The 23,929-nt window shown below is 39.2% G+C and overlaps 1 protein-coding gene across 2 annotated transcripts in view; it reads left to right on the forward strand.

Moving 5' to 3' along the window:
• braf (B-Raf proto-oncogene, serine/threonine kinase) overlaps window positions 1-23,929 on the forward strand; it is a 56,594-nt gene that overhangs the window by 21,087 nt on the left and 11,578 nt on the right. For both annotated transcript variants that reach the window (XM_028044023.1, XM_028044022.1), the window contains exons 4-12: window positions 1,870-1,973; window positions 7,822-7,924; window positions 11,274-11,422; window positions 13,622-13,741; window positions 14,117-14,276; window positions 17,156-17,195; window positions 17,657-17,793; window positions 17,873-17,990; window positions 21,345-21,429. In XM_028044023.1, the coding sequence (XP_027899824.1) occupies window positions 1,870-1,973; window positions 7,822-7,924; window positions 11,274-11,422; window positions 13,622-13,741; window positions 14,117-14,276; window positions 17,156-17,195; window positions 17,657-17,793; window positions 17,873-17,990; window positions 21,345-21,429 (1,016 nt within the window). The remainder of the gene's footprint in view (window positions 1-1,869; window positions 1,974-7,821; window positions 7,925-11,273; window positions 11,423-13,621; window positions 13,742-14,116; window positions 14,277-17,155; window positions 17,196-17,656; window positions 17,794-17,872; window positions 17,991-21,344; window positions 21,430-23,929) is intronic.

The raw sequence follows: 23,929 nt of genomic DNA on the forward strand, positions 1-23,929 counted from the left end.
AATGCGCTTTTACGAGGATATTTTTGTGTGGTTTCGCTTCTTCAAAACGGACAGATCTTGGGTCTGCTGCGCTCCTGAGCGCCGCTCTCCTTCTGGGCGCGGGAGGGTAATGTCTTCCAGCTCCATTTGTTAAAACTGCAGGGTGAGATAATTCTAATTCTTCGCAGCGGCAGAGCCACATCCGCATTAGTTGTGCAGCACAGTGTGCATGTTACAGTCTAAGTAACTTCTGCACCTTTATTTATTTCCTTAAGATAAACTGCTTGCTCCTCTGTTTAGACTATAAATAGATTAGCAAAACATTTAATTCTCTTTAGTTTTCTCTGTTATGTATGTCCTGGAGACTGGAATTAAATATGCCATTTCAATCAAAGGTTTGGAATGCACTTCTGAACCAGATGCTCCAGAGCATCCTGTCCATAACTCTTCAACATGCTGTCAGTTCCCAGTCAGCAAGACACATCTATTTCAGAGTTCATGAGATGATATTCAGAAAGGATTTTTTTTTATGAATTAATTTTAGTTATCTCTGCGATGTACTCTTAGCGTAAAGTCTATAATGTATGCCCTTGTGCACTAGTAATTAACCTGTCATTTGACAGGTTAATTATAACCGTCAAATGATGGATGGGCTTAAAAATTTTTTCATTAAAAACAAAAAAAAACAAAAAACGGTCAAATACGGAAAATACTCCATTAACGCGACCCCTGAATGACATTGTTTTTCATTGCCCACAGGGTTCATTTTTGCTTCAAAAAACAATCTAACAAGTTGCTGGAAAGACTATTGTTGTGTTTGAGTTGTGCTAAAAGGAGTTGGCTTATTAACAAAGCTATTTAGTGCTAAAACGGTATCTCAATTCTAAACATGTTGCAGCAGCACAGGTGTCCCCAACGCTAATGTCAACGTCCACAGTCCACATTTCTAAAGAGGTTCCATCAATGATCAGGGGTTCCTGAAACACCGGAAAGCTGAATGGTTAGAATAGCACTTTTCTGATGGTTAAATAACTTAAGATTAAAAACGACAAATATTTTATTTTGTCGGAATGTGTTTTTTGATTAAAATGCAATTAAATTAACTTCAGACCCTGCAATTATTGCAAATAAAGTCAAGTCCGATCAATAATTAAAGGTCCACTATTGTGCAACATTCATTTTTTGCATGTTTCTGTACTTCCATATGAGTATTTACTGATTCTAGAAACAGTGCAAGAGCAAAAAAACCCCCACCCAGCCATGTTTTTGGGAAATTTATTCAAATTTGTGTCAGATCTGAAGTGTTTAATCCTTGAGTGGTTGTGGCTGATGGTTGTTCAGTAGACTCTGAACAACTGCTAGGTCTTCTTCAGGGACAAAGAAGACCAGTGGTACTGCAGTTGTACCACTGTGCATCTGGTTGTAGCCATTTTCACATATCTGAGGAGCCAATGTAAACACTGAGTTTTGGGGGTGTGACCAGCAGCAGCTTATTTGCATAATCGTGAAGTAGCACTAAAACAGCGCATGCCTAAATGAACTCAAAACAGGCAGAACTGATCGCGTGATACCTAAATATCTGAGAATAATTTTGTGTATTAAATGTAATGAACATGTTTTGTTTAACTCAGACATTTCCTAGCTTATTCAAGTAATAGTACTAGTGGACCTTTAATACATGTGCAAATAACAGCTCTGTATTATATTTCGTATTGACCAAATGTGCAGTGCATTTTCCTGAGATGAGTCAAAGTTTTAGACATGAAAGCAGCTGATAAAGTCAAACCTGAAAATGTCAACAATAAATTATTTCTAATTTGTTTAGCTCATCTCTCATGATGATTACCGTACCTAGAGACAGTTCAGTGAGTGCTGCTGTTTTGTGTTCAGGTCCCAGCCCGCTGTGGGATGACTGTGAGGGACTCACTGAAGAAAGCTCTGATGATGCGGGGACTCATCCCAGAGTGCTGTGCAGTCTATAGAATACAGGATGGGTAAGTTTTCTTTTAAAATGCTTAGCTGAATTACAGCAGTAGATAGAAAAAAAATTTCACTGTATGATCTTTAAGACCATATCTAAGAATAAATTTCAAGTGATCTTGATTTATCACATGCATGTTTCTAGAAGGAAAAAAAGTCTAGATTCATTGATTAAAACCTGAGAAAACCTGAACCTTCCACAGGTTTAAAAAAACCTTTTGAAAATATCGTTTTTTACAATTTTACTGAATATTCAGTTTGCAATCTTAATACTAACAAAAGCAAGCTAGTGTACATACTGGGCTCCAGACTAAGCACTGTTAAGTTGTAAGTAGCTTACTGTGCATACTGTGCATGTGTTGTAATGGGAGGCGAGGCTAGAACTATAGTTTTTCATTCTGTAGTGAGAGGAGGGCTGGAGTGCATGCTAACTACGTTAATGGCGACCATTAAAGTGTGAATGCTAACATCAGTAATGTGATTATTGAGTCAACAATGGTAGCAGAGGATGACCATTGCTGGAAATTACAAAGTTCCCCCACTGTTCGATGAGAAGATGTCTTACGAAAGTTGGAAAAATGAGATTCAAATCTGTTGACTTGTTACTGACTTAGACAAAAAGAAGAAAGCCCTAGCGGTTACCCTGTCGCTATCAGGAAGAGCAAGAGAAAGCTCGCCGGAAATCACTGTGGAACATCTCAACGACGATACAGGAATGACCGTTCTTTCAAACAAGCTGGATTCAGTATTTTTAAAAGAAGAAAAGGATCGACAGTACGAAGCTTTCACGGAGTTTGATTGGATCAACAGACAGGGCGACACGTCCATGTTGGATTACATTATCGAATTTGATGGTACAACAAGCTACTCAAGTTCAAAATGGAACTACCATGCAGTGTTAGCATTCAAGCTCTTAGACACCGCGGGGCTAAACGTTAGAGAAAACAGCTAGCTCTTACCGCCTGTCCCACCGTGTCTTTTGACAACAGAAATCGGCTTTGAAAAGAATCTTTGGCGATGATATCTATCCTCCACAAGAGGGCGACTCAGCCTTTTTCACCAAATACACAGGCAAGCGTGAACGGAGTTCAAACTCAGAGCAAAGCCCAAGAACACCTGCAGGGACTATTCCACTCGACAAATACGGGAAAACAATGAAATGTGCAATATGCCAGAGCTGAGCAAAAGACTGCCCCAATAAAAGAGAATATGTGAAGTTATCAAATGTTAAAGGCTCAAAAGAGGATGTTGAATATTATAATAATATATATAATAATATATGTAATTGACAATAAATAATATATTATATTATTATAATATAATGTAATGTAATATTACTCTGTTTTCAAACGAATCCCCATCTGACACGCAGATCTTCATGGTGGAAGCTTTGGGATCTGTTGTGATTGACACTGCTTGTACTGTACAAGATTAAAAAACCTGTGGTAAAAAATGGCTTGCAGATTATGTAAGTGGGCTGCCTCAAAGAGAATTAATAAAGAATAAAGATGAAAAGAGTGCAAGACCTTTCCAGTTTGGGGATGGAAAACTTATGCAATCCACAAGAAAGGTGACTATTCCTGCAACAATAGGAGAAACTAGATGCAAAATTGAGACAGAAGTAGTTCCAGCAGATATACCAATGCTTTGAGCAAAACATCACTGAAGAGAGCTGTTTTGGACATTGCTCAAGACAAAGCAATAATGTTTGACCAACTTATAAAACTGGAACTGACATCTTCTGGACATTATTGTGTAAACTTAAGAAAGGAAAGGATCAATATTGAAAGCCAGTTTGAAAAAAGTGAGACACCAAATGATGAAGATGAAATTCTCATTGTGACAGAAAACATGACAGCAAAAGAAAAAAAACTGTACTGCTAAAGCTGCATAACCAATTTGGGCATGACTCTGTTAGACAGACTACAAAATATCTTGTCTTGCTCAGGCAACACTGATGATGAAAGCATTACAATCCTGAAGAAAATTGTAAAAAACTGAAATATGCATCCCGTACAGTAGAGCGAAACCTAAATCTGCAGTGGGTTTACCCATGGCTTCAATGTATAATGAGATTGTAGTTGTGGACCTACATGAGCTTGAGCCAGGTCTGTGGTGTCTACATGCTATCGACCATTTTACAAGATTCAGTGGAGAGAGTATTATCACCACAAAAACACCCAAAGAGATAGTGAAGCATTTTATTTGCTGCTGGATAAGCGTTCATACCTCACAGATTATTCACTGACAATGGAGGTGAATTTAACAATGCGGAAATGAGACATGGCTGAATATTTTAACATTGAGGTTAAAACCACTGCTGGATACAGACCATGGAGCAACGGCCTGCTGGAAAGACACAATCAAATTCTTACTGAAATGCTTCTCAAGGTAAAGAGAGACAACAAATGTGACTGGAAAATGGCCCTGGACTGGGCTTTAATGACAAAAAAACAACATGCACATGGCTACAGTGCCTATCAACTTGTTTTTGGTCAAAACCCAAACCTGCCTTTAGTTCTGATTGATAGACCTCCAGCATTGGAAACTGATGTCAATATATGGATGGGTCATCACACTGCAACACTGCATGACATGAGAAAAGCCTTTGCTGAGGCTGAATGTTCAAAGAGGATCCAAAGAGCCCTCTGAAAACAGCTGCGACCCACATATGACAAATATGAAACAGGAGACAAAGTCTATTATAAATGTACAGACTGTCAGGAGTAGAAAGGGCCAGCTGTGGTTATTGGCCAAAATGGTGTAGTAATATTCATCAGGCATGGTGGAACGTATGTCAGAGTACATCACAGGAGGATTCGCTGTTTTCAAGTTGTTGGCAGAAAATCTGCCTGTGATCCGGTACAACCTGAAGAGGATGGTCTCCTACTGGCACACACAACAACTGTAAGTGAAGGAATAAAACTGGAAGCTGGAAAAGGAGTTAAATACACAGACAAAGAAACAGGTCAAAAATATGCTGGAAAAATAACAAGCCGGGCAGGAAAAGCCAGTGGGAAACACAAAAACTGGTACAACTTAGAATACACTGAGAGAGAGGAAATTGCTGGATCCACAGAGTCAGTTGATGTGGGACAAGTAAGCAACCTTGAAGTGGTTGAAAATGTCAAGACCAATACTGACAACAGAGATGAAATATTAGTGGTGAACGAGGACATTTTCTCACACGCTAAACAAACTGAACTTGAAAACTGGAAAAATAACAATGTATTTGTGGAGGAAAAAGATGAAGGTCAGAAATGCATATCAATGAGGTGGGTGTGTACACTCAAGAAAACACAAGCAGGCATGGTACCCAAAGCTAGACTGGTTGCAAGAGGCTTTGAAGAAATTAACATTCAAGAACTTCCTAAGGATTCACCCACTTGTTCCTCTGAATCTCTAAAGATGGTCATAGCCGTTATATGTCAAAATAAATGGAAGCTGAACTCTATGGACATCAAAGCAGCTTTTTTGCAAGGTAAAGATTTAACACGGGATGTGTATCTGTCCACCTCAAGAGGCAGAGAGCGAAGGAATCGTATGGAAGTTAAATAAATGTGTGTATGGCTTGGCAGATGCTTCCTTGTTCTGGCACAACACGGTGAAAGAAACCATGCAGAAGCTGGGAGGAACTGTGTCAAAAGTTGATCCAGCTGTCTTCCACTGGCAAGATTATTTTTGTAAGGTGACAAGAGTTCTTGCATGCCATGTAGATGACTTTGTATGGGGTGGCTCAGACATGTTTTCTTCAGCTATTATCCCCAAACTGAAAGCTGCTTTTCAAGTTGGACGAGAAGAACATCACACCTTCAACTACATTGGAATGGAGGTTCATTCTCTGCAGAATGAAATCAGAGTACAACAGCGTGCATAAATTAAAAACCTACAGTCCATTCCTGTGGATCCCATCAGAGCACCACAGCGAGAATCTCTATCAACAGACACAGAAATGGACATGTTAAAATCCAAGATTGGACAGATTCTGTGGGTAGCAAGACGGAGCAGACCAAATCATGTGTGACATATCTATTTTGGCGTCAACACAAAACATGCTACAATTCAAACATTACACTGTGCAAGCAAACTGATCAGAAAACTTAAATCTATACCATCAGGTTCCAATGCTTAGGAACCAATGCCAAATACCACAAGCTGGTGGTGTTCAGTGATTCTTCAATAGGAAACCTCTCAGATGGAGGGACACAAGGAGGACATTTTGTCATGCTGATGGGAGAAGATGGAAAATTTTCACCCATATGCTGGCAATCAAGATGGATTAGGAGAGTGGTACGAAGCACATTAGCCTGAGAGACTTTGGCACTAGCAGATGGGATTGATAGTGTTGTCTTTCTTACTACACTCTATTCAGAGCTCATAGTTGGTGATGGCCACCGCAACATCCTACCCATTACCTGTGTAACAGACAACCATTCCCTCCTTGATGCTGTCAAATCTACAAAATGTGTAACTGAAAAGAGGCTTCGGCTTGATATCAGCAGCATCAAAAAACTTATGGGTTCTGGGACAATTCAGGAAATCATATGGACATCTAAAAAAGACCAACTTGCTAACTGCTTAACAAAAGTGGGGGCATCTGCCCTTGGACTGCTGAGAGCCCTAAGTGAAGAGAAATGGCAATTTAAAGATTAAAATAACAATTAAAAACACTACTGTTCCTTACATAAGTTAAGTTCAAATAAATGGAGCTAAAATAAATAAAGTTAAAATGCTACTACTGAATATTGTTTTAACCCGTTATGTGTTCTTTAAATAAAGAGGGGAGATTGTTATGTTGTAAGTAGCTTACTGCGCATGTGTTGGATGTGAGGTAATGGGAGGCGGGGCTAGAACTGTAGTTTTTTATTCTGTTGTGAGAGGGGCGCATGTTGTTAACTGTGTTAATGGCAACCATTAAAGTGTGGATGCTAACATCAGTAGTGTGATTATTGAGTCAAAAAGTACAAAATTATAGCATGATCTCATTCACTGTAGTTTTTAAGAGGCATTTTTCAAACAGATTATCCTTGAAATGTTCAATTTTAGATAAAAAATGTAAAAGAAAACCAGACAGCCATGAGACCCGGAACTGTTTTCAGGGTTTCTCCAAGAAAACTAGCTAAGCCACCAGCTGTCCTCATTTACACATAATTAACTGGTGAGTTTCTATTTATTAATTTTTTTCCACATTTTCTATTCAATAGGAAGACATTATTTACAGTATTTAAGCACCAACTATAGTCTCACAATTAAAATAAACACTTTTTTTCACACTTAAGTAGAGATCTAATGACTCAGCCAGTGGATCTTGAATGAATATACTTTATCAGTTGAGGGGGGACTTTCACACATTTGTTTCTGCTCTTTATTAGAAGTAAACCTGTGCAGTCGAAAAAGAATGTTACAGTATTAAACATGATCTCAAGTATAATTTCTTCCAATCTTTGGTGATGAGTTTAAAATTTTAGCATTGTAACAACCACACTGCAGAGGGTCTAAAGCCAGCGTGAAGTGAACTCTGATCTCAACTGTAGCGAAGCTATGCCTTTCTGAAGACCTGAAGGCAGAAGGTTGCAGTTGTCAGTTCTGTCGGTGTTGCATTCTAATGGAAAATGTGTACATTTGAAATCAGATACAGATTTGTGTATGGAGCTAGTGTTACAGGTTAGAGTAAATCACAACTCTAACCTGATTCCACTAATGCAAGCAACATTTGGTTTGCTTGCATCAGTTGTGTTTTACAGTACATGATTGCTTGAGGTGAAAGTAACCAGTAATACTGAAGCAGTAGGATACTTAGTTTCTTCCTGTTAATCTGTCATTGTTTTTCAGCAGCTGTTGTACTCTCAACTTCTGTTTTAGAGAAAAGAAGCCTATTGGCTGGGACACAGACATCTCCTGGCTGACTGGAGAGGAGCTCCACGTGGAAGTGTTGGAGAATGTGCCACTTACCACACATAACTTTGTAAGTCTCCAATTATGCATGTATTATAATGTAAATGCTAAACATTAGGGGTGTCATGGTACAAGTATTCCTGTCTAAATAATACTAAATACAGCCTTGTTCTATATCTGAACACATCAGAATCTTTATGTCAAGAACTAACTGCACAATACAATGTTTTGTTGTGCAGCTTTAAAAACAGAGAGAACTCTCATCTATTACTAAACTCTGCTACTTGGGAACATTAAGGTTTCTCATTCAGCGATAGTGGAGAAAGAATGGTGGACCAAACTAGAACTTTGTGTTTATCGACAGCCGGCAATGCGGCTGATGGATACAAGCAGAATGCGGCTCGGGTGGCTTCGAGACAATTCTGGTCCACCATTATAGGGGAATTTTTCTGCCATAATTCGAGAGCACTCATTTTCAGTCTAAAAGCAGGATTACATGACTTTTGTTCTCAAAATTTTTGCTTACATTTTCATTTTGAAAGCAGGACTTAATGTCTTTCTTCTCAAAACTTGTAAGGTTTGTACTCAAACCTTTTTTCTCACGCTCTTGCAAAACTCTGCTCACTTATGAAACATTTTCTGCTTGCTTTAGGAACAAAAATGCACCATTGCCTGGCAACCTCTCAGCCAATAGAATGAAAGTGTTGTACTGGGTACGTTTTTTTTTCCTTCTAGCAAATTATGGCAGAAAAATTCCCCCATACACCATCCGGCATCTCAAGAAGGGGAAGCAGGCTGTGAATCACTTTCAGAATCACTGTGAATCGCGGCCACTTCAAACCAGGCTGTTTTAAGTGACCGCTTTGGTCAAAAAGCTCCTCAGTGGAAAGGCTCCGGGGGTGGATGAGATTTCCCGGAGTGCCTCTGGATGTTGTAAGGTTGTGTTGGTTGATGCGACTCTGCAATATTGCGTGGACAACGGGGGCAGTTCCCCTGGATTGGCAGTCCGGAGTGGTGGTCCCCATATTCAAAAAGGGAAGACTATAGAGTGTTCTCCAACTACAGAGGGGTAACACTGTTAAGCCTTCCTGGCAGGTTTTATTCAGGGGTCCTGGAGAGAAGGGTCTGTCGGATAGTCGAACCTCTGTTTCAAGAAGAGCAGTGTGGTTTTCATCTTGGTCGTGGAACACTGGACCAGCTCTACATCCTCAGCAGGGTCCTGGAGGTCCATGGGAGTTCGCCCAACCAGTCTACATGTCCTTTGTGGACTTGGAGAAGGAGTTTGACCATGTCCCTCAGGGAGCTCTGTGAGGGATACTCCAGGAGTATGGTGTACTGGGACCTGTGACATTTGTGTTAGGTGTTAGGTACCTGTATGACCGGTGTCAGACTGTCATACAGGGACTCTCATACTGTCATTGCTGGCAGTAAGTTGGGCTTGTTTCTGGTAAGAGTTAGATCCTGCCGAGGCTGCCGTTGGTCACCAATTCTGATCATTACTTTTATGGACAGAAGCTAGGCGCAGCCAAGGTGTTGAGGTGGCCGTTTTGGTGTCGCAACTCTGCTTTTTGCGGATGATGAGGTTCTACTGGCTTCATCAGGTCATGATCTACAGCTTTCACTGAGTGGTTCACAGCTGAGTTTGAAGTGGCCGCGATGAGGATCAGCACGTCCAAATCCACTGCCATGGTCATGAACAGAAAAAGGGTTGCGTTCCTTTTCCGGGTTCGGGGAAGATGTCCTGCCCCAAGTGGAAGAGTTTAAGTATCTCGGGATCTTGTTCATGAATGAGGGAAAAATGGAATGGGAGATCTACAGACAGTTTGGTGCAGCATCTGCAGTGAAGGGGAGCTGTACCGGTGAAGAGAGAGGTGAGTCAAAAAGCAAAGCTCTCAATTTATTGGTCGTTCTACGTTCCTAACCTCATTTATTATGGTCATGAGTTTTGGGTCATGACCGAAAGAACAAGGTCACGGATACAAGCAGCTGAAATTAGCTTTCTACGTAGGGTGTCCGAGCTGATCCTTAAAGAGCTCAGTTATCCTGGAGGGTCTTAGAGTAGAACTGCTGCTCCTTCACGTCAAGAGGAGTCAGTTGAGATGGCTCAGGCATCTAGTTAGGATGCCTCCCTGGTGAGGTATTCTGGACATGTCCCTCCAGGCCGAGAGCCAGGGGAAGACCAAGGACATGCTGAAGGGACTGTGTTTCTCAGCTGGCCCAAGTAGCTGAAGAGAGAGAAGTCTGGGCCTCCCTACTTAGGCTGCTGCCCCCTTGACACGACCACAGATAAGCAGCAGAAGAAGATGGAAGGAACATTATATAAGTAGTTTTATCGTCCATATGTACCAAACTGTGACTTTAAGGGAAGTGTGTACTGAACTCTGAATTTTGTGTTACATTAAAACTTGACTATTAAAGCCATCAAACATAGAATAACAAATGTTAAACAAGTTTCAGTTTACTACAACTAGCGATTATTTTAGTAATCGATTATTGGATTGATTACTCTGATGATTGATCAGATAAAAAACATTGTACTTTCTGCATATTTTTTCCATTTAACCTCTTATGCCTATATATACAATGTTAGAAATACATTAATAGAAGCAAATAAACAATTTCTTTTTTGAATTAGACAATGGACATTGTATTGCCTAAAATGCATTAACAGCATTCCTTTCGTGAATTCTTAATCATTTGCAGCAAAGGATGCATCTGCAGGTAAAACATTCTTTATATGAATATGTGAAAAGCTCAGTTCTTTCTGGTAGGCTTAACATCAATGCAGTGTACTAACCGGATAGCAAAAAGATGCTTAATAGAAGGATTTGAAGCAGGTGAAGCTAAAACTGCAACGAGAAGAGTTGTAGGTAAAAGAAATTAACAAACAAAGGTGTGTTTTTTATCTTGAATGCCAAATGTATATATTTTTAAACAGTTTGGGATAATTACTGTTCTGATTGTTGTGTTATTTCAGCACATAACATGTTTGAGTCTGTATACTCCAGTTAACGATTAAATGATTACTGAATTTGTTGATTATTTAAATAAACGAGTAATCACATTTATCCAAGTTATTGTTTCAGCCCTATTTTCACAGGTAAACTTTCTTTTTTTGTTTTTTTGCTATTTTTTTAATTTGGTTTGCACACTCACACACACGTTGAAGCTGGTTAAGCTTTTAACTGATCCAACAAAAGTTGTAATGACTAACCCTCAGAGATGGGGTCATAACCAGTCCATCAAGTGTCCCTAACGGAGTCTGTGTACTGCTATTTGAAAACTGGTACTGTCGCTGCTGAGCTGCAACCTGGTTGAAAAGACACACTGCAGTGCTAGCCCCTGTGGAGACAAGAACCTATCTTCTTTGTTGCTCAGGCCCACATGCTCCTGATTGTGTATTTATGTGTGTTTGGCAGGTGAGGAAGACCTTCTTCACATTGGCCTTCTGTGATTTCTGTAGAAAACTGCTGTTCCAGGGTTTTCGCTGTCAGACCTGTGGCTACAAGTTCCATCAGCGCTGCAGCACAGAGGTTCCTCTCATGTGTGTCAACTATGACCAGCTAGAGTAAGTTCTGGACATTGAGGGCTTCATCCAGCTGTCCAGCTTGGAACTTTTTCTCTCTACTTAATCAGATCATGACACTTGTGTTTTAATCATTCCCGACGCACTTCACACTAGGAATGTGCAATATATACACTATATGGTACAAATGATAGAAATTTGGCCTATGAAAGAGATCTGCACTCTACCGGCTAACCACGGTAATGCTCGTTGATTACATAATCGACTGGCATCAAAACTGGGCAAACGGGAAGCAGTGTGGCAGAGAGCACGAGGGAAGAGCTTGTTAAAAAGGCTGGTGCCAAAACGCCAGTAGTCTTTCTTAGCGCAACGCTCAAGAAGAGCATGGCAGATGTCATGGTTAGACAGTGGGGAAAGGAGAGGTTAAAGAGCATGTGGGGTCAGTATGACCCCCGCTGGAACTCACAGCGGGGGTAAATCTCGCAGAGTCCAATGGACTAATTGTCTTAACCCTCCCGTGGTCTTGGCACGATGCTCAGGAGGAGCATGGCAAACGCCACGCTCAGAAAGTGGGGAGTATCGGTCTGACTTTCCGAAACCACAGCTCCTGCAAAGGGAGGAAATACAAGCAATTTGTTTTACCACCTTAAACGAAGCATGTACTTGAATTCAATTGACTAGAAGTTCCAGTCACAACATTCGGAAGAAAAAGTAGGATTCGACACAGACATCCAATACATTAAAGTTAGTGATTCTATATAGATATATTTTTCATTCATGAATGAAAAATGTTAATGTTAAGTCTCCCTTAACATTAGATTTTTTAAGGAAGACCTGGCAATGACAGGCAACACCATAAAAACAATAAAACTATTACAAACATTAAATGCAAATAACATCCATGAAAACTAGCACTGACACATTCATATACACATTTCACTCAATTAGTATGTGATTTTTTTTTAAATTTCTACTGTTAAGTTTTATACTAGAAACATATAATATATATTGTTACCGCCACCCATCAAAATAGATATCATGATATAAATTTCATGCCTTTTCGCACATTTCTACTTCTCACTAATAATAGTTGGCTCTGGTAGACTTATTGTTCTCGCTCAGTGCAAAAACATTTTCTAACCAATAGAGGAACGCCACGTTGCATCAGCAGCCACTGTAATGCGCATGTTGATTTCAGAACACAGGCAAGAATATATTATTCTAACTATTTAAACTATTTATAATTAGGCTAATATAATAATTTACAACTCGCAGACAGCACAGATCACCTCTTTTTGCCCGGTGCAACTCCCACACAAAGATTTGCAGCGTCTACAGTTGTCAGAGGTTTTATTTTTAGCACAGCATCTCTGTATCTCACACTGCCTCCTGTTCCACCCGCAGTTTTAATTTTTGAAGGTTTAGTTTATCACCTGCCTTGATAAATGCAGCTACATCTCCGTTTTTCTCTTTAATTGTGATCAAAGTAGGAAGAAATTATTTTATTTGTTCTTCACATGAATTTTTTTTTTTTCAGTAAAAGCTTGCATTTTAGGAAAACCCTATTCTGCTGCCTTTATTCCATCCGTCTCGACATATCTCATGAAGAGCTGATGATGATCTTACCGTAAATAAATTACTTTAATATTGCTAGTGTCCGGTGTCTGGGTTTTGAATCTTTTTTTTTCCAAAACGTTCATTTAAAACTGCAATATGTGTTTATTTGTGTTGTCTGACTAATATGTGAATTAGTTTGATGTTCTGAAACACTGAAGTGTGATAAACATGTAGAAGTTTAGGAAATCAGAAAGGGGCAAAACCTTTTTCATGCCACTGTACATGTAATTTTAGAGCATGGTAAAAACCGTATTAATTTTATGTCTTAATGCACAAAACCTAAAGAAAGTGTACTTTCTTTTTACAATGTCTGTAAATGGATTTAATAATAAATATATTTTTCTCATGGTTATCTTTTTACACATAAACATCTGTGTTTCATGACACAATATTAACCCCAGTGTTTGAATTAATATTGTAAAACTTCCATCATGTTGACCACATTGTGGTGCTGTGGTCTTATCTTTATAAACCGCATGATGCTCTCCGTTTCCTGCTAGTTCTCCTAAGTAAATGGTAAATGTCAATCTGAACGACATTATGGCTCCGCTTTTGAGCTCACTAACCTTGAGATCTTCTAAATAAACTTTAGAAATGATTTTGTCTCTTTTTTGTGTTGTGCAGCTTGCTGCTTGTATCAAAGTTCTTCGAGCATCATCCGTTCAGCCAGGAAGAGGTCTCCTCAGAGGGAACCACACCTGTGTCTGAGCTCTGTCCATCTCTCCCCCCATCGGACTCCACCGGGTATGCACTTCTTCAGCTCACACTGGTATTTAGAAGTGCTCCCAAAATCAATCCAATCATAACTGAGACACTGAATGTTTGTTCCAGCCAGCTGCCTGTAGATCCCATACAGTCCGTAACTTACAGTGTAAATATGGGAATTTTACAGTTTCATGATATTCTATTGCAATCTGCTAAATATAATTGTGAAATTTCCTCCAAACAGCTTTGTTGGGTATAGGAAGGCAGCAACGACCTGTATTTAATCCACATGTGCTGTTTCAATGATCATATCCTGCCTGATGAGAGCGCCCTCTACTTTTGAGCAATGTCAGAATTTCAGATGTAGTCCTAATGTCAGTCTGCTGACCTTTTACTTCATCATCATTTCTTCAGCTCTATATACCACACTACAGTGTCCCCATCCAAGTCCATTCCCATTCCAAATAGTTTTCGGACCAGTGAGGAAGACCACCGCAACCAGTTTGGCCAGCGAGATCGTTCGTCCTCCGCCCCCAATGTCCATATTAACACCATTGAGCCTGTCAACATTGATGTGAGTCTGCTGGACAAGCTGAATATGATAAACTATGTTCAATTTTCACAAGGTAATGAGTACTGTTTAGCAGGCACGTGCAGGGGACAGGGGAGCAGAGGAAGCTTGAGCCTCTGCCCCTATTATCCTTGATGTCCCAAGTGCCCTTTTTTGAGTTGTTTTTCATTTTTAAATTATTTATTTGTTATTGTATGTATTTATCTGGAGGGGCACAAACAGGCCTCAACAATAGTATTTAGCTAACAAAGCAATTTAGTAATAATAAATTAGCCTGGCTGCCCTTGGTCTAATAATGACTGAACAGATTCTCAGTGCCTCTGCCGCCATGTTGTTAAGACACCAAGTCCAGGAAGGCTTCATTAATAAAATCTCCCTGTTGGTCTCTCGCACCCAGCAGAGATGTGCACTCTGGCTGTTCATGCAGGGCCGGTCCAAGGCAATATGTGACCTTATTTAGAATCTGATTTAGCCACCCCTTCTCACGAAAAACATCAGTACAACTAGCAGTGTACTGCTAGTTGTGCTGATGTTTCACTTAATATAGATTAAGTGAAGCCTGTGAGAGGGGGCCCAGATCAATTGACCAAGTTTAAAATCCATCTCTCATTATCGGCTATTACTTACTGTGATGTATTTGTGAACAAACCTAGCTCAAACACAAAAGATGACTTCATCAGATTGTAGCCATGCTAATGCAACAATCAAACTATCAAGATAATTTTTTTGCACTTTTACAAAGTAAACTTCCAAATTAAATCCTAAATGTACAATTTAATCTCTTAATTTATCTTTGCTGAAACCATTAAATGAAATTTTATAGCATTGCCATTCTCACTAAACAAATGGTAAAGATTTACATCTATTATATGTATTACAATTCAAGCATATTTAGAGCCCTAGACTTTCAGTAGACCTCTGCCAGAATTTCTTTATGGAGATGCAGTATATACAGTAATTGGCTAAACTTATATGCATGGATGTTTCTCAAGATCCTGTTGAATATCAAAATCTAATGACGAATAATTTATTTCTCAACCTTACAAATCTAGATCTTTCTGAAGTGATAACATAAAAAAAATTAAGCTTACAGGGGTTAACTGAACTTTTTTCATTTTTAAAGTAGTCTGCAGCCAGGTTGCTATCGAAGTTAAATAGTCAGATATTATTAAGGTTTATAACATACTTCATAACCTGCGACCTTCTCTCCTATGATCTCTTTAACAACTATAGTCTCAGATCAACACAGCCCTCCAGTGCTTTAAGATTTTGTTCAATGTGCCCCTTTTTAACTTTAAGCCCCTTAACCTTTAGTAAATATTTGTAAAGCCTCCAAGAAACATCACTGACAGATTACAAAATAAACCATATTTTAGTTACTGGCAGATTGGAGCTTTGGATTTTTTTGTTGTTGTTTATGGACAATATTCGCTTTCATTTTTGGACGTTTTTGACCCCACATTTTTCCCCTTTTTTTTGTTTTTTTGCCAATGATAAGTATGTACTGCAATATTGAGCAACACATGATTTAAACATAAACAACAAGCCTTTAGACTAGAGCATTGCATGTTCTTTAGGACAGCAAAGGACTTTGAATAAATTCAGAAAACTTCCTACTATAAAGTACAGAAGAGTTTAACTGCCAGAGCTTGGAAATAAAATCAGAAGCAGTATATTTTGTTATAATATCTCATTATAACAAGGTGTTATATTGAAAAACTTTTATGTTTCAACAAGATGCAAAACTAATGAAAACAAGAAAGTTTATTGTTGTAACAATAGAACACTCACGTTTTAACAACATAAAAACACGTTAAAACAAGAACCTTTATTGTTACGAGAGACAAAACATGTTAAACACGTTATAATGATAAACTTCCATATTTTAATGAAAAAAAACTGGTTAAAAAGAGAAACTTTATGGTTATAACAAGATATAACTCGTGAAAACAAGTTTCTTATTTTAACATGAGAGTTGTTTTTATTTAACGAGATAAAACTATGCTCCTTTGAAAGATTGTAACTTGTTAAAGATGCATAAAGTCATAAAGATATGAGTCTCCTCATCCTGCTTCTTCTAGACAACGTCAAAAAAAAGTTTTACTGTTATGGCCTTTCTTATTTAAAAGATATTAAGATATGTTGGTTTTAGAGAAACAGTTTCTATTATATATATGTATGTATCATTATTATGCATATTATATATATATATACACACTATATATTTTACATCTCGTTAAACTAGAAATGTTCTTGTTTAAACAAGATACCGCTCCCGAATTTATTTTCAAGCACTGGCACTTAAACGCTTCTGTAATATAAAATCAGATTTGGTAAAAGTATTTTTCATTTTGGGTTAAAGACTGGATTCTGATTTTTTGCAGTTTGTACAGATGAAGCGTAACATATGGAATCTACGTTGTATTTTGAGTCTATAGGCCTCTAATAAGTTACATGATTGGCTCTTAGGGAAATGGAATGTCTCATGGGTGAGTCATTTCATTGGTTTCCTCTGACTCACTGCTGGTTGGATACAAATAAGTTACTCTTATATTAACATTGTGTTTTCAGTCTTCAACACATCCAACACTTGCACCCTGTGCTTCACATCTCTACTGTATTATACTCAACAAACCTGTGACCCTAAAAGATATTTCATCAAATTTTACTATCATTTTTTGTGCAAACGGAAGGCTGTTTAGGTGGGCAAACTGGTTTGTTCTTGACATTAACCCATCAAACCTGTTATGCATACACTTAGTGGGATGTGACATAAAAAAGTGCTCCGATAATTGACCATTGTTTGACGGTCACTTTGTCCCCTGTCAGTAGCAGATATTCTGCTCCTTTTCACATTTTTACAGTTCTCATTCTTTTCTCAGGATCTTATCTGTGATCAGGGCTTGCAGAGGTCAGATGCAGGTAAGAATCACAAATCTGTGAGGGTGTGTAATCAGAAGCAATTTCTTCACACTATTAGCTGTGATTAAATTATTCACTTTACTCTGTTATTATCCACATTTACAGTGGTGGATAAAATTTTTTCTTTAGTGCTTCTACTAACTTTGAAAATGTTTAGCACAGTTAGCTTCCAGTAAATAAATTTTTCTGGATAAATTCTAAAGCACTTATTTACTTGGTTGCTGTGTATTCAATTGAACTTTATTCAATTGAATAAAGTTCTACATCTGTGTTGGTTTTGGTTATCAACAAATAAAAGGATTATAACAATGAATTAAGAAAAAGCTTTTAAGCATAATTTAAAAAGTCTGACTGAAAATCTCAAGCTTTGAACGCAGAGCTCTGCCCAGTCCTTCATCCATAATGAGGAAGATTTGATTCTTTTTTCCAACCCTTTTTCCATTTTCCTTGTTCTCCTCCAGGTTCTACCACTGGGCTGTCTGCCACACCGCCAGCATCTCTTCCTGGCTCACTGACCAATGTCAAAGCACCACAGAAGTCACCATGCCAACAAAGGGAACGCAAGTCTTCGTCATCGTCTGAAGATCGCAATAAAATGGTGAGAGCCCATCAGAGATCTAAGTGTTGCACAACAGGGTACTGTGTGCTGCTTGTCAACCTTATGTCCTGTGGAACAGAAAACACTGGGCAGAAGAGACTCCAGTGATGACTGGGAGATTCCAGAAGGTCAGATCACCCTGGGTCAGAGGATAGGCTCTGGATCCTTTGGAACTGTCTTTAAAGGAAAATGGCATGGTAAGATTCTGACTGTAGTTTGCTTCTTAAACCTCACTTAACAAGCTAGAACAAACCTGTAGCCATTAGTTAATATCAGAGTAGACAACATTTTGCTCTGCCAAATAGAAAGGTTGGGTTATGGTCTGTATGGTACTGTTCTCTACTCTAGCATACACACTTTAGTTTTTGTAGCAAGGAAACGTCAAACAAAACACCACCCAGCCCCACCAGCAGGAGAAACGTTCTGAACATCTGTCTAATCTTTGTATTCATGAAAATAATTAAAAACCATCTTGTTTACTTATTCTGCTAGAGCAGGAGTGGCCAACCAGACAAAGACCAAGAGCCACATTTTTTACCAAGTTACCGCAAAGAGCCACATCATATGCATGGGCACACATGAATATCAACCCATCCCTTCCTCATACTCATACTTTTGCTCAGCCAGATTTATTGTAAATTTCACACACTATTTTAACACTACAAAGAACACAGGCCAGACATTTTCAACAATGAACACTGTGCACTTTCTCATGCAAACAAACTCTGTTTAACCAAATAAACAAACAATAATAGAACAATTTACAATACATTTTTCCTTTTATTATGTGCATTACATGTGTTATTTAATGGGACTTATGGCATTCCTTGTCTTGAACAATCATGTTCAGATCTGGCTTGTACTCCGTTGTTGTCACTCGAAGCAATTCTTTGACATGGATGTCGGTCAGAACAGACCGATGCTTTGATTTCACATGTTTCAGGGTAGAAAACACAGACTCGCAGACATATGTTGACCCAAACATTGACAGTATCTTAAGTGCAGCTCGTTTGACATTGGGATATTTTTCCATTGGCACATGTTTCCAGAACTCAATGGTCCCTTCCTTTAAAGCAGGTTTCAGTTGGTCCTCCTCACGAAGATCAATCATCTCCAACTCAGCCGCACACTCATCTATGACTAGCGGGGCTTTCAAACAGTCTGTCTTAGCATTAAATGGGTCGACAAGGAATGTAATCTGTGGCCTTTTCAGTTGTAGATCACGGAACCGGGCCACAAAGCTTTCGTGCAGGTTTTCAACCAGTGTTGCATATCTGGCTCTTTGCTTGTTCAGGGTGGCGCTGGTGACCTGCCCGCTGGCTTTTAGTAGAGTGGGAAAATGTGTTAAATTTCCCTTTTGAATGTGCGCCTTGAACAAATTCAGTTTGTTGACAAATGCAAACACACTTTGCACCAGGTCAGGCAGCATTTTTAATTTATCCTGCAAGGTCAGGTTCAGTTTGTCCAAGTGACACAGCATGCCAACCAAAAAGGCCAGACCCATAACCCACTTGAGGTCTGAGAGCTCAGCACAGACCTTGTTCTTCTCTTCCATGAACACTTTCACAGCATCCAAAAGCTGGAAGAAGCGAGAGAATACCTGGCCTTTTGACAGCCACCTTACAGTGCAGTGTAGCGGCAGGTCACCTGGAAGCCCTTGTTCCAGCTCAGCGATGAGATTCTTGAATTGTCGGTAGTGAAGCGCATGTGTGCGGATGTAGTTGACGATTTCCATCACAGGCTTCATGACACTGTCTAAATTCAATGATTTAGACACAAGTTGCTCCCTGTGTATGATGCAGTGAAAATTCCAAAACTCTGGAAATGTTTGGTCAGCTTTGCACAGCCCCACAAGCCCATTCACAGATCTGATCATGGCTGGCGCCCCATCTGTGGCTATTGCAGTTAGTTTCGCTATGGGCAGATTTGCTTTCACAAATGCGTCCATCATTGAATCTTTCACATCTATGCCACGGGTTCTGTCTTTTAATGGCATGATATCAAGGAGTTCCTCTTTGATCAAACAATCGTTTGACACAGACTGTACAAATATTGTCAACTGAGCCTTGTCTTGTATGTCACAACTCTCATCCAATGCAACACTAAAATACTCACAAGCTTGAAGATCAGAGTGCAACTGTGACTGAATAGCCATGTTAATGTCTGATATTCTGTGCTCAACAGTGTGACGGGACAGTTGGACGTCTGATACCATTCGTTTTAGTTTATCGTTTTCAGGAGACAAGATTTCAACGTCACAGAGGCATTTTTTAATGAACTCCCCTTCATTGTATGGCTTTTTGGCGCGTGCAATGTTCCAAGCCAGTTGATATGATGCAAGCGTTACAGTCTCTGAGTGCTTTGTAAATTTTTGGAAAAACTTTGCCTGCTTTTCTGTCTGACTTTTCAAGGTAACCAACTTGTGCTTGCGAAGTTCAGTCCCTTTTGGAAATTCCTGGTCGATGTTAGCATGGAGTGAGCTGAAGTGGCGCTGAAGGTTTGAAGCCTTAAAATGTGACAAGGACACCTGACATATAAGGCAGAATGGCTTTCCACTACGTTCAACAAAAAAATATAAATTCTCCCACTCTGTCAAAAACGTCCTGTGTTCATCTTCATATTTTCGTTTTCCTGTGCATTTTTTCCCTGCCATTTTGAGCGCAAAAGGTTTACTCAAATGATTTTACTCTTACTGAAAAACTGCGCACATGCGCATTTGACGAAAATACCGTATTGCACTCAAGCGAAGCGAAACTTGGATATTATAGCGACCCTACAGTATGTGCTAAATGTTACTGGATGTTACGCTGTTTAGAGATTAAAATTAGAGTGTATGATTTCCCATTGTCCGCGAATGCATCAGGATGGATGAGAGAGCGAGGGGGCGGGGGAGTGAGAGTGAGGGGTGAGCGGAGGTTTGTGTGAGAGCAGATGGCGAACAACTGGAAAGAGTAAGGCTGCAAGAGAAACAAAGACTGTTTTTTGTTTGTGTTGTTTTTGCGTGGTTACGGCCAACAGTAATGGCGTGCTGCTGCTGTCAATAATTGACAGTTCATTTGACTACTTTTCGTCATTATTGCACGTCTGGCAGAATGCGACTATATGAACGTAAGAGACGCATGGAATCGGTCAAGGAGCCGCATGCGGCTCGCAAGCCGCGGGTTGGCCATCCCTGTGCTAGAGTGCAAGCACGAATCTGGTAGAGAATCTTTGGATGGAGCAAAAGATTAGGGTGATGGCAAGGAGTCTTTCCAAACTCAAAGACTTGGCACACATTACCAAAGATAAATCAACAAATTATCTGAGGAAACATTGAAAAAGCTGATGAGGAATTAGAAAAGGTATTTTTCCATGAATTTATAGTGTGTATAAATAATTGTCAATATGTGAAATATAAATAATAAAAAAAACCTAGGTAAGGTTTTACACTCATTTCATATTCCTTTTACATAATTGTATTATGATCCAACTGCATTGACCTATATTTCTGATTTATTAAATAGCAACTAGTGTCTTTAGTTTTGATGAATGTCTTTTCCCTTTACTCCCAGGTGATGTGGCTGTGAAAATGCTGAATGTCACTGCTCCCACTCCACAGCAGCTTCAGGCCTTCAAGAATGAAGTGGGCGTCCTCAGGTGACTTCTGCTTCTCATCAAATAATAATCAAATATTAATCAAATGTTATTTGATTAATATTTGGTGACAGGTTGTCTTCACCTGTGATCACATTCAGATGCAAAATCAACAAAAATCAACAGTTAATCTTAAATAGAAAATGGTCTGCACTATTTTCTGTATAACCACACCAGTTAATCTGTTCATTGTCTTTAATGTGGAAAATCCCACTAAATCACTCTGACTTTCCTATTTTTGGAGGTTCCACTGATAAATCCACCCTGATTTCCTTAATTTTGGATGATATGTGATCGGCTGATGTTTACACGAGAAGCCGATCTTATCCACAGAGCTTATCTACTGCTACAAAAGTCTGAAAATCCGTTTTTTGCTCCTCCATGAGAGATGGCTGACTAACAGACCCACCCACCAGGTCATGTCTTATAAAAGTTGATAAAAGTCAGCTCATTTTTGCCAGCTTTAGCAACTTTTTAGCCAATAAACAACCAGTATCAACCAAATTTGGAATTGGCAAGTCAGATTTTTTAAAGATTGTGATCTTGATCTGCTCTTAGTAGGGATGCTCCGATCCGTTTTTTTTGCTGCCAATTCCGATACAGATCAATCACGAGGCCGATCTCTGCCGATCACCGATCTTTGCTGATCGCCTCAATTGACTGTTTATTTTTCGCGTTACTTATAAATGATACTGTATGATCTGGCAAAATTAAAAACATGCAACATACTTGCAGGCACACACAGCAGCTACTCAGTCAAAAGAACAACTGAAAAACCTGCAACCAGTTAAACAACATTTAACAGTAAGGTTCTCTTGTACCCTGAATTATACGTGAGTCAAGTAAATCTCACGACACTGCCTATATCAAATAATGTCTAGTAAAAGAGGGAAACATTCATTGAAAGTCAAATGCAGGTTGCATCAAAATAAACAATCCTAAGTTACTGAATCAAAACTTTCTAAGAGCATGGCTAGCTGATTAATGCTGGTTTTGATTGGTTGTTTCTGACTGAGTGGAGTAATTCTGCAGAACACAGAAGGAGGGAGAGGAGATCGATTATTTATTTATTTTTTCATAAATTATCTCTCATGTTTGGACATAGCCAAAGTTTTAATATTTGAAATCTTTGTTGTTGTTTACGTTACATGCTGCGGCTTTAAGCAGAGCAGAAACGGCGCTCCGTATGTCAGATATTACTACCAGTAAGCGCGTAGCGGCAGTTCATCAGCGAGAGAAGAACCAGTGTCTTTGACCGTCAGCTCAAAGACTTGAATTATTTTTCGGGTTATTTGTTTAGCTTTCTGACCATCATGCTAATCCGTGTGAGTGTTTGTAGTAGTGCACTGCCTTACCTGCTATCTGGCCGCTCGGGATGTAATTTTTTCCCTTGCGTTGAGCCTCGATGTAGCCAAACATTAAACATTTAACAAAAGTGCTTGCTTTTTAAATGTGATATTAGATTCGTTGTGTTGATGCATTTTGACATGCTTCACCCCCGAGGTAATTTTCCCCTGCAACGTGCAAACTTCCCCATTCACTCTCAGAGCATTGTAGTTCCACGCGGCAGGATTTGTTGCTGCGCGCTTGCGCAGTGTGAAGGAAAGAGGAGATCAGCTGCACATGCAGACTGAGAAGTGAGATACAGGTTATCGTTTTGGTTATCGGCGATCACCGATCGTACACTTTTTCACGGAAATCGGCCCATTATGATCGGTGGCCGATCGGCACACCTCTAGCTCTTAGAAAAGCAGAGCCCTCGAGATGCCGAGAGGTTTTCCAATTTAAGAAGACATTTGAATAAATTAATTTTACCTGATAAAAGCAGATATCCACAAAGAAAGCTTGAGAGAGATTTGGGTGTTTAGAGTTTCTGGGATGCCTGTATGACATCCAGTCCTAGTGGTACAAGCAGTACATCTAGAAAGTATTCACAACCCTTAACTTTATTTATTTATTTATTTTTTACATTTTGTTAGCTTAGAGACTTCTTCTAAAACTACATTTAGTACAACTAAATGTACTAAATATGTAACAGGGCTCCAGACTAACTTTTGCACTACTAAGCCTAACTTTTTTCTCTCAGGTGAACCAGCACAAGTGTGCACAATTTTTGAGTGCATCAAATTGAACATTGAACATTGCTTTTAAATCACTGTCCAGTAAGGCAATATTTACTTGTAAATGATTCATTAATAATCTAGAAAGAATAAAGTTCTTTATTTGAGCACAATAATACAAGACGGGTAATTTACTGAAATGCTTCCATGAGATGAAGGTTAAACTTAAAAATGCCCCTAGATAAAATCCCTAAATCCATCCATTATCTTACATGCTTGTCCCTAATGTTATCATGAGGGATGCTGGTGCCTATCTCCAGCGGTTAACGGGTGAGGATTGGTGTCACGCTGTACAGGTTGCCAGTCCATCACAGGACAACACAGAGACAAACAGGACAAACAATTATGCACGCACAATGAAATAAGAGAAAATCTAAAGTTTA

This window comes from Xiphophorus couchianus, chromosome 17 (assembly GCF_001444195.1).
Source record: "Xiphophorus couchianus chromosome 17, X_couchianus-1.0, whole genome shotgun sequence".
In the NCBI taxonomy this organism is placed as follows: Eukaryota; Metazoa; Chordata; class Actinopteri; order Cyprinodontiformes; family Poeciliidae; genus Xiphophorus; species Xiphophorus couchianus.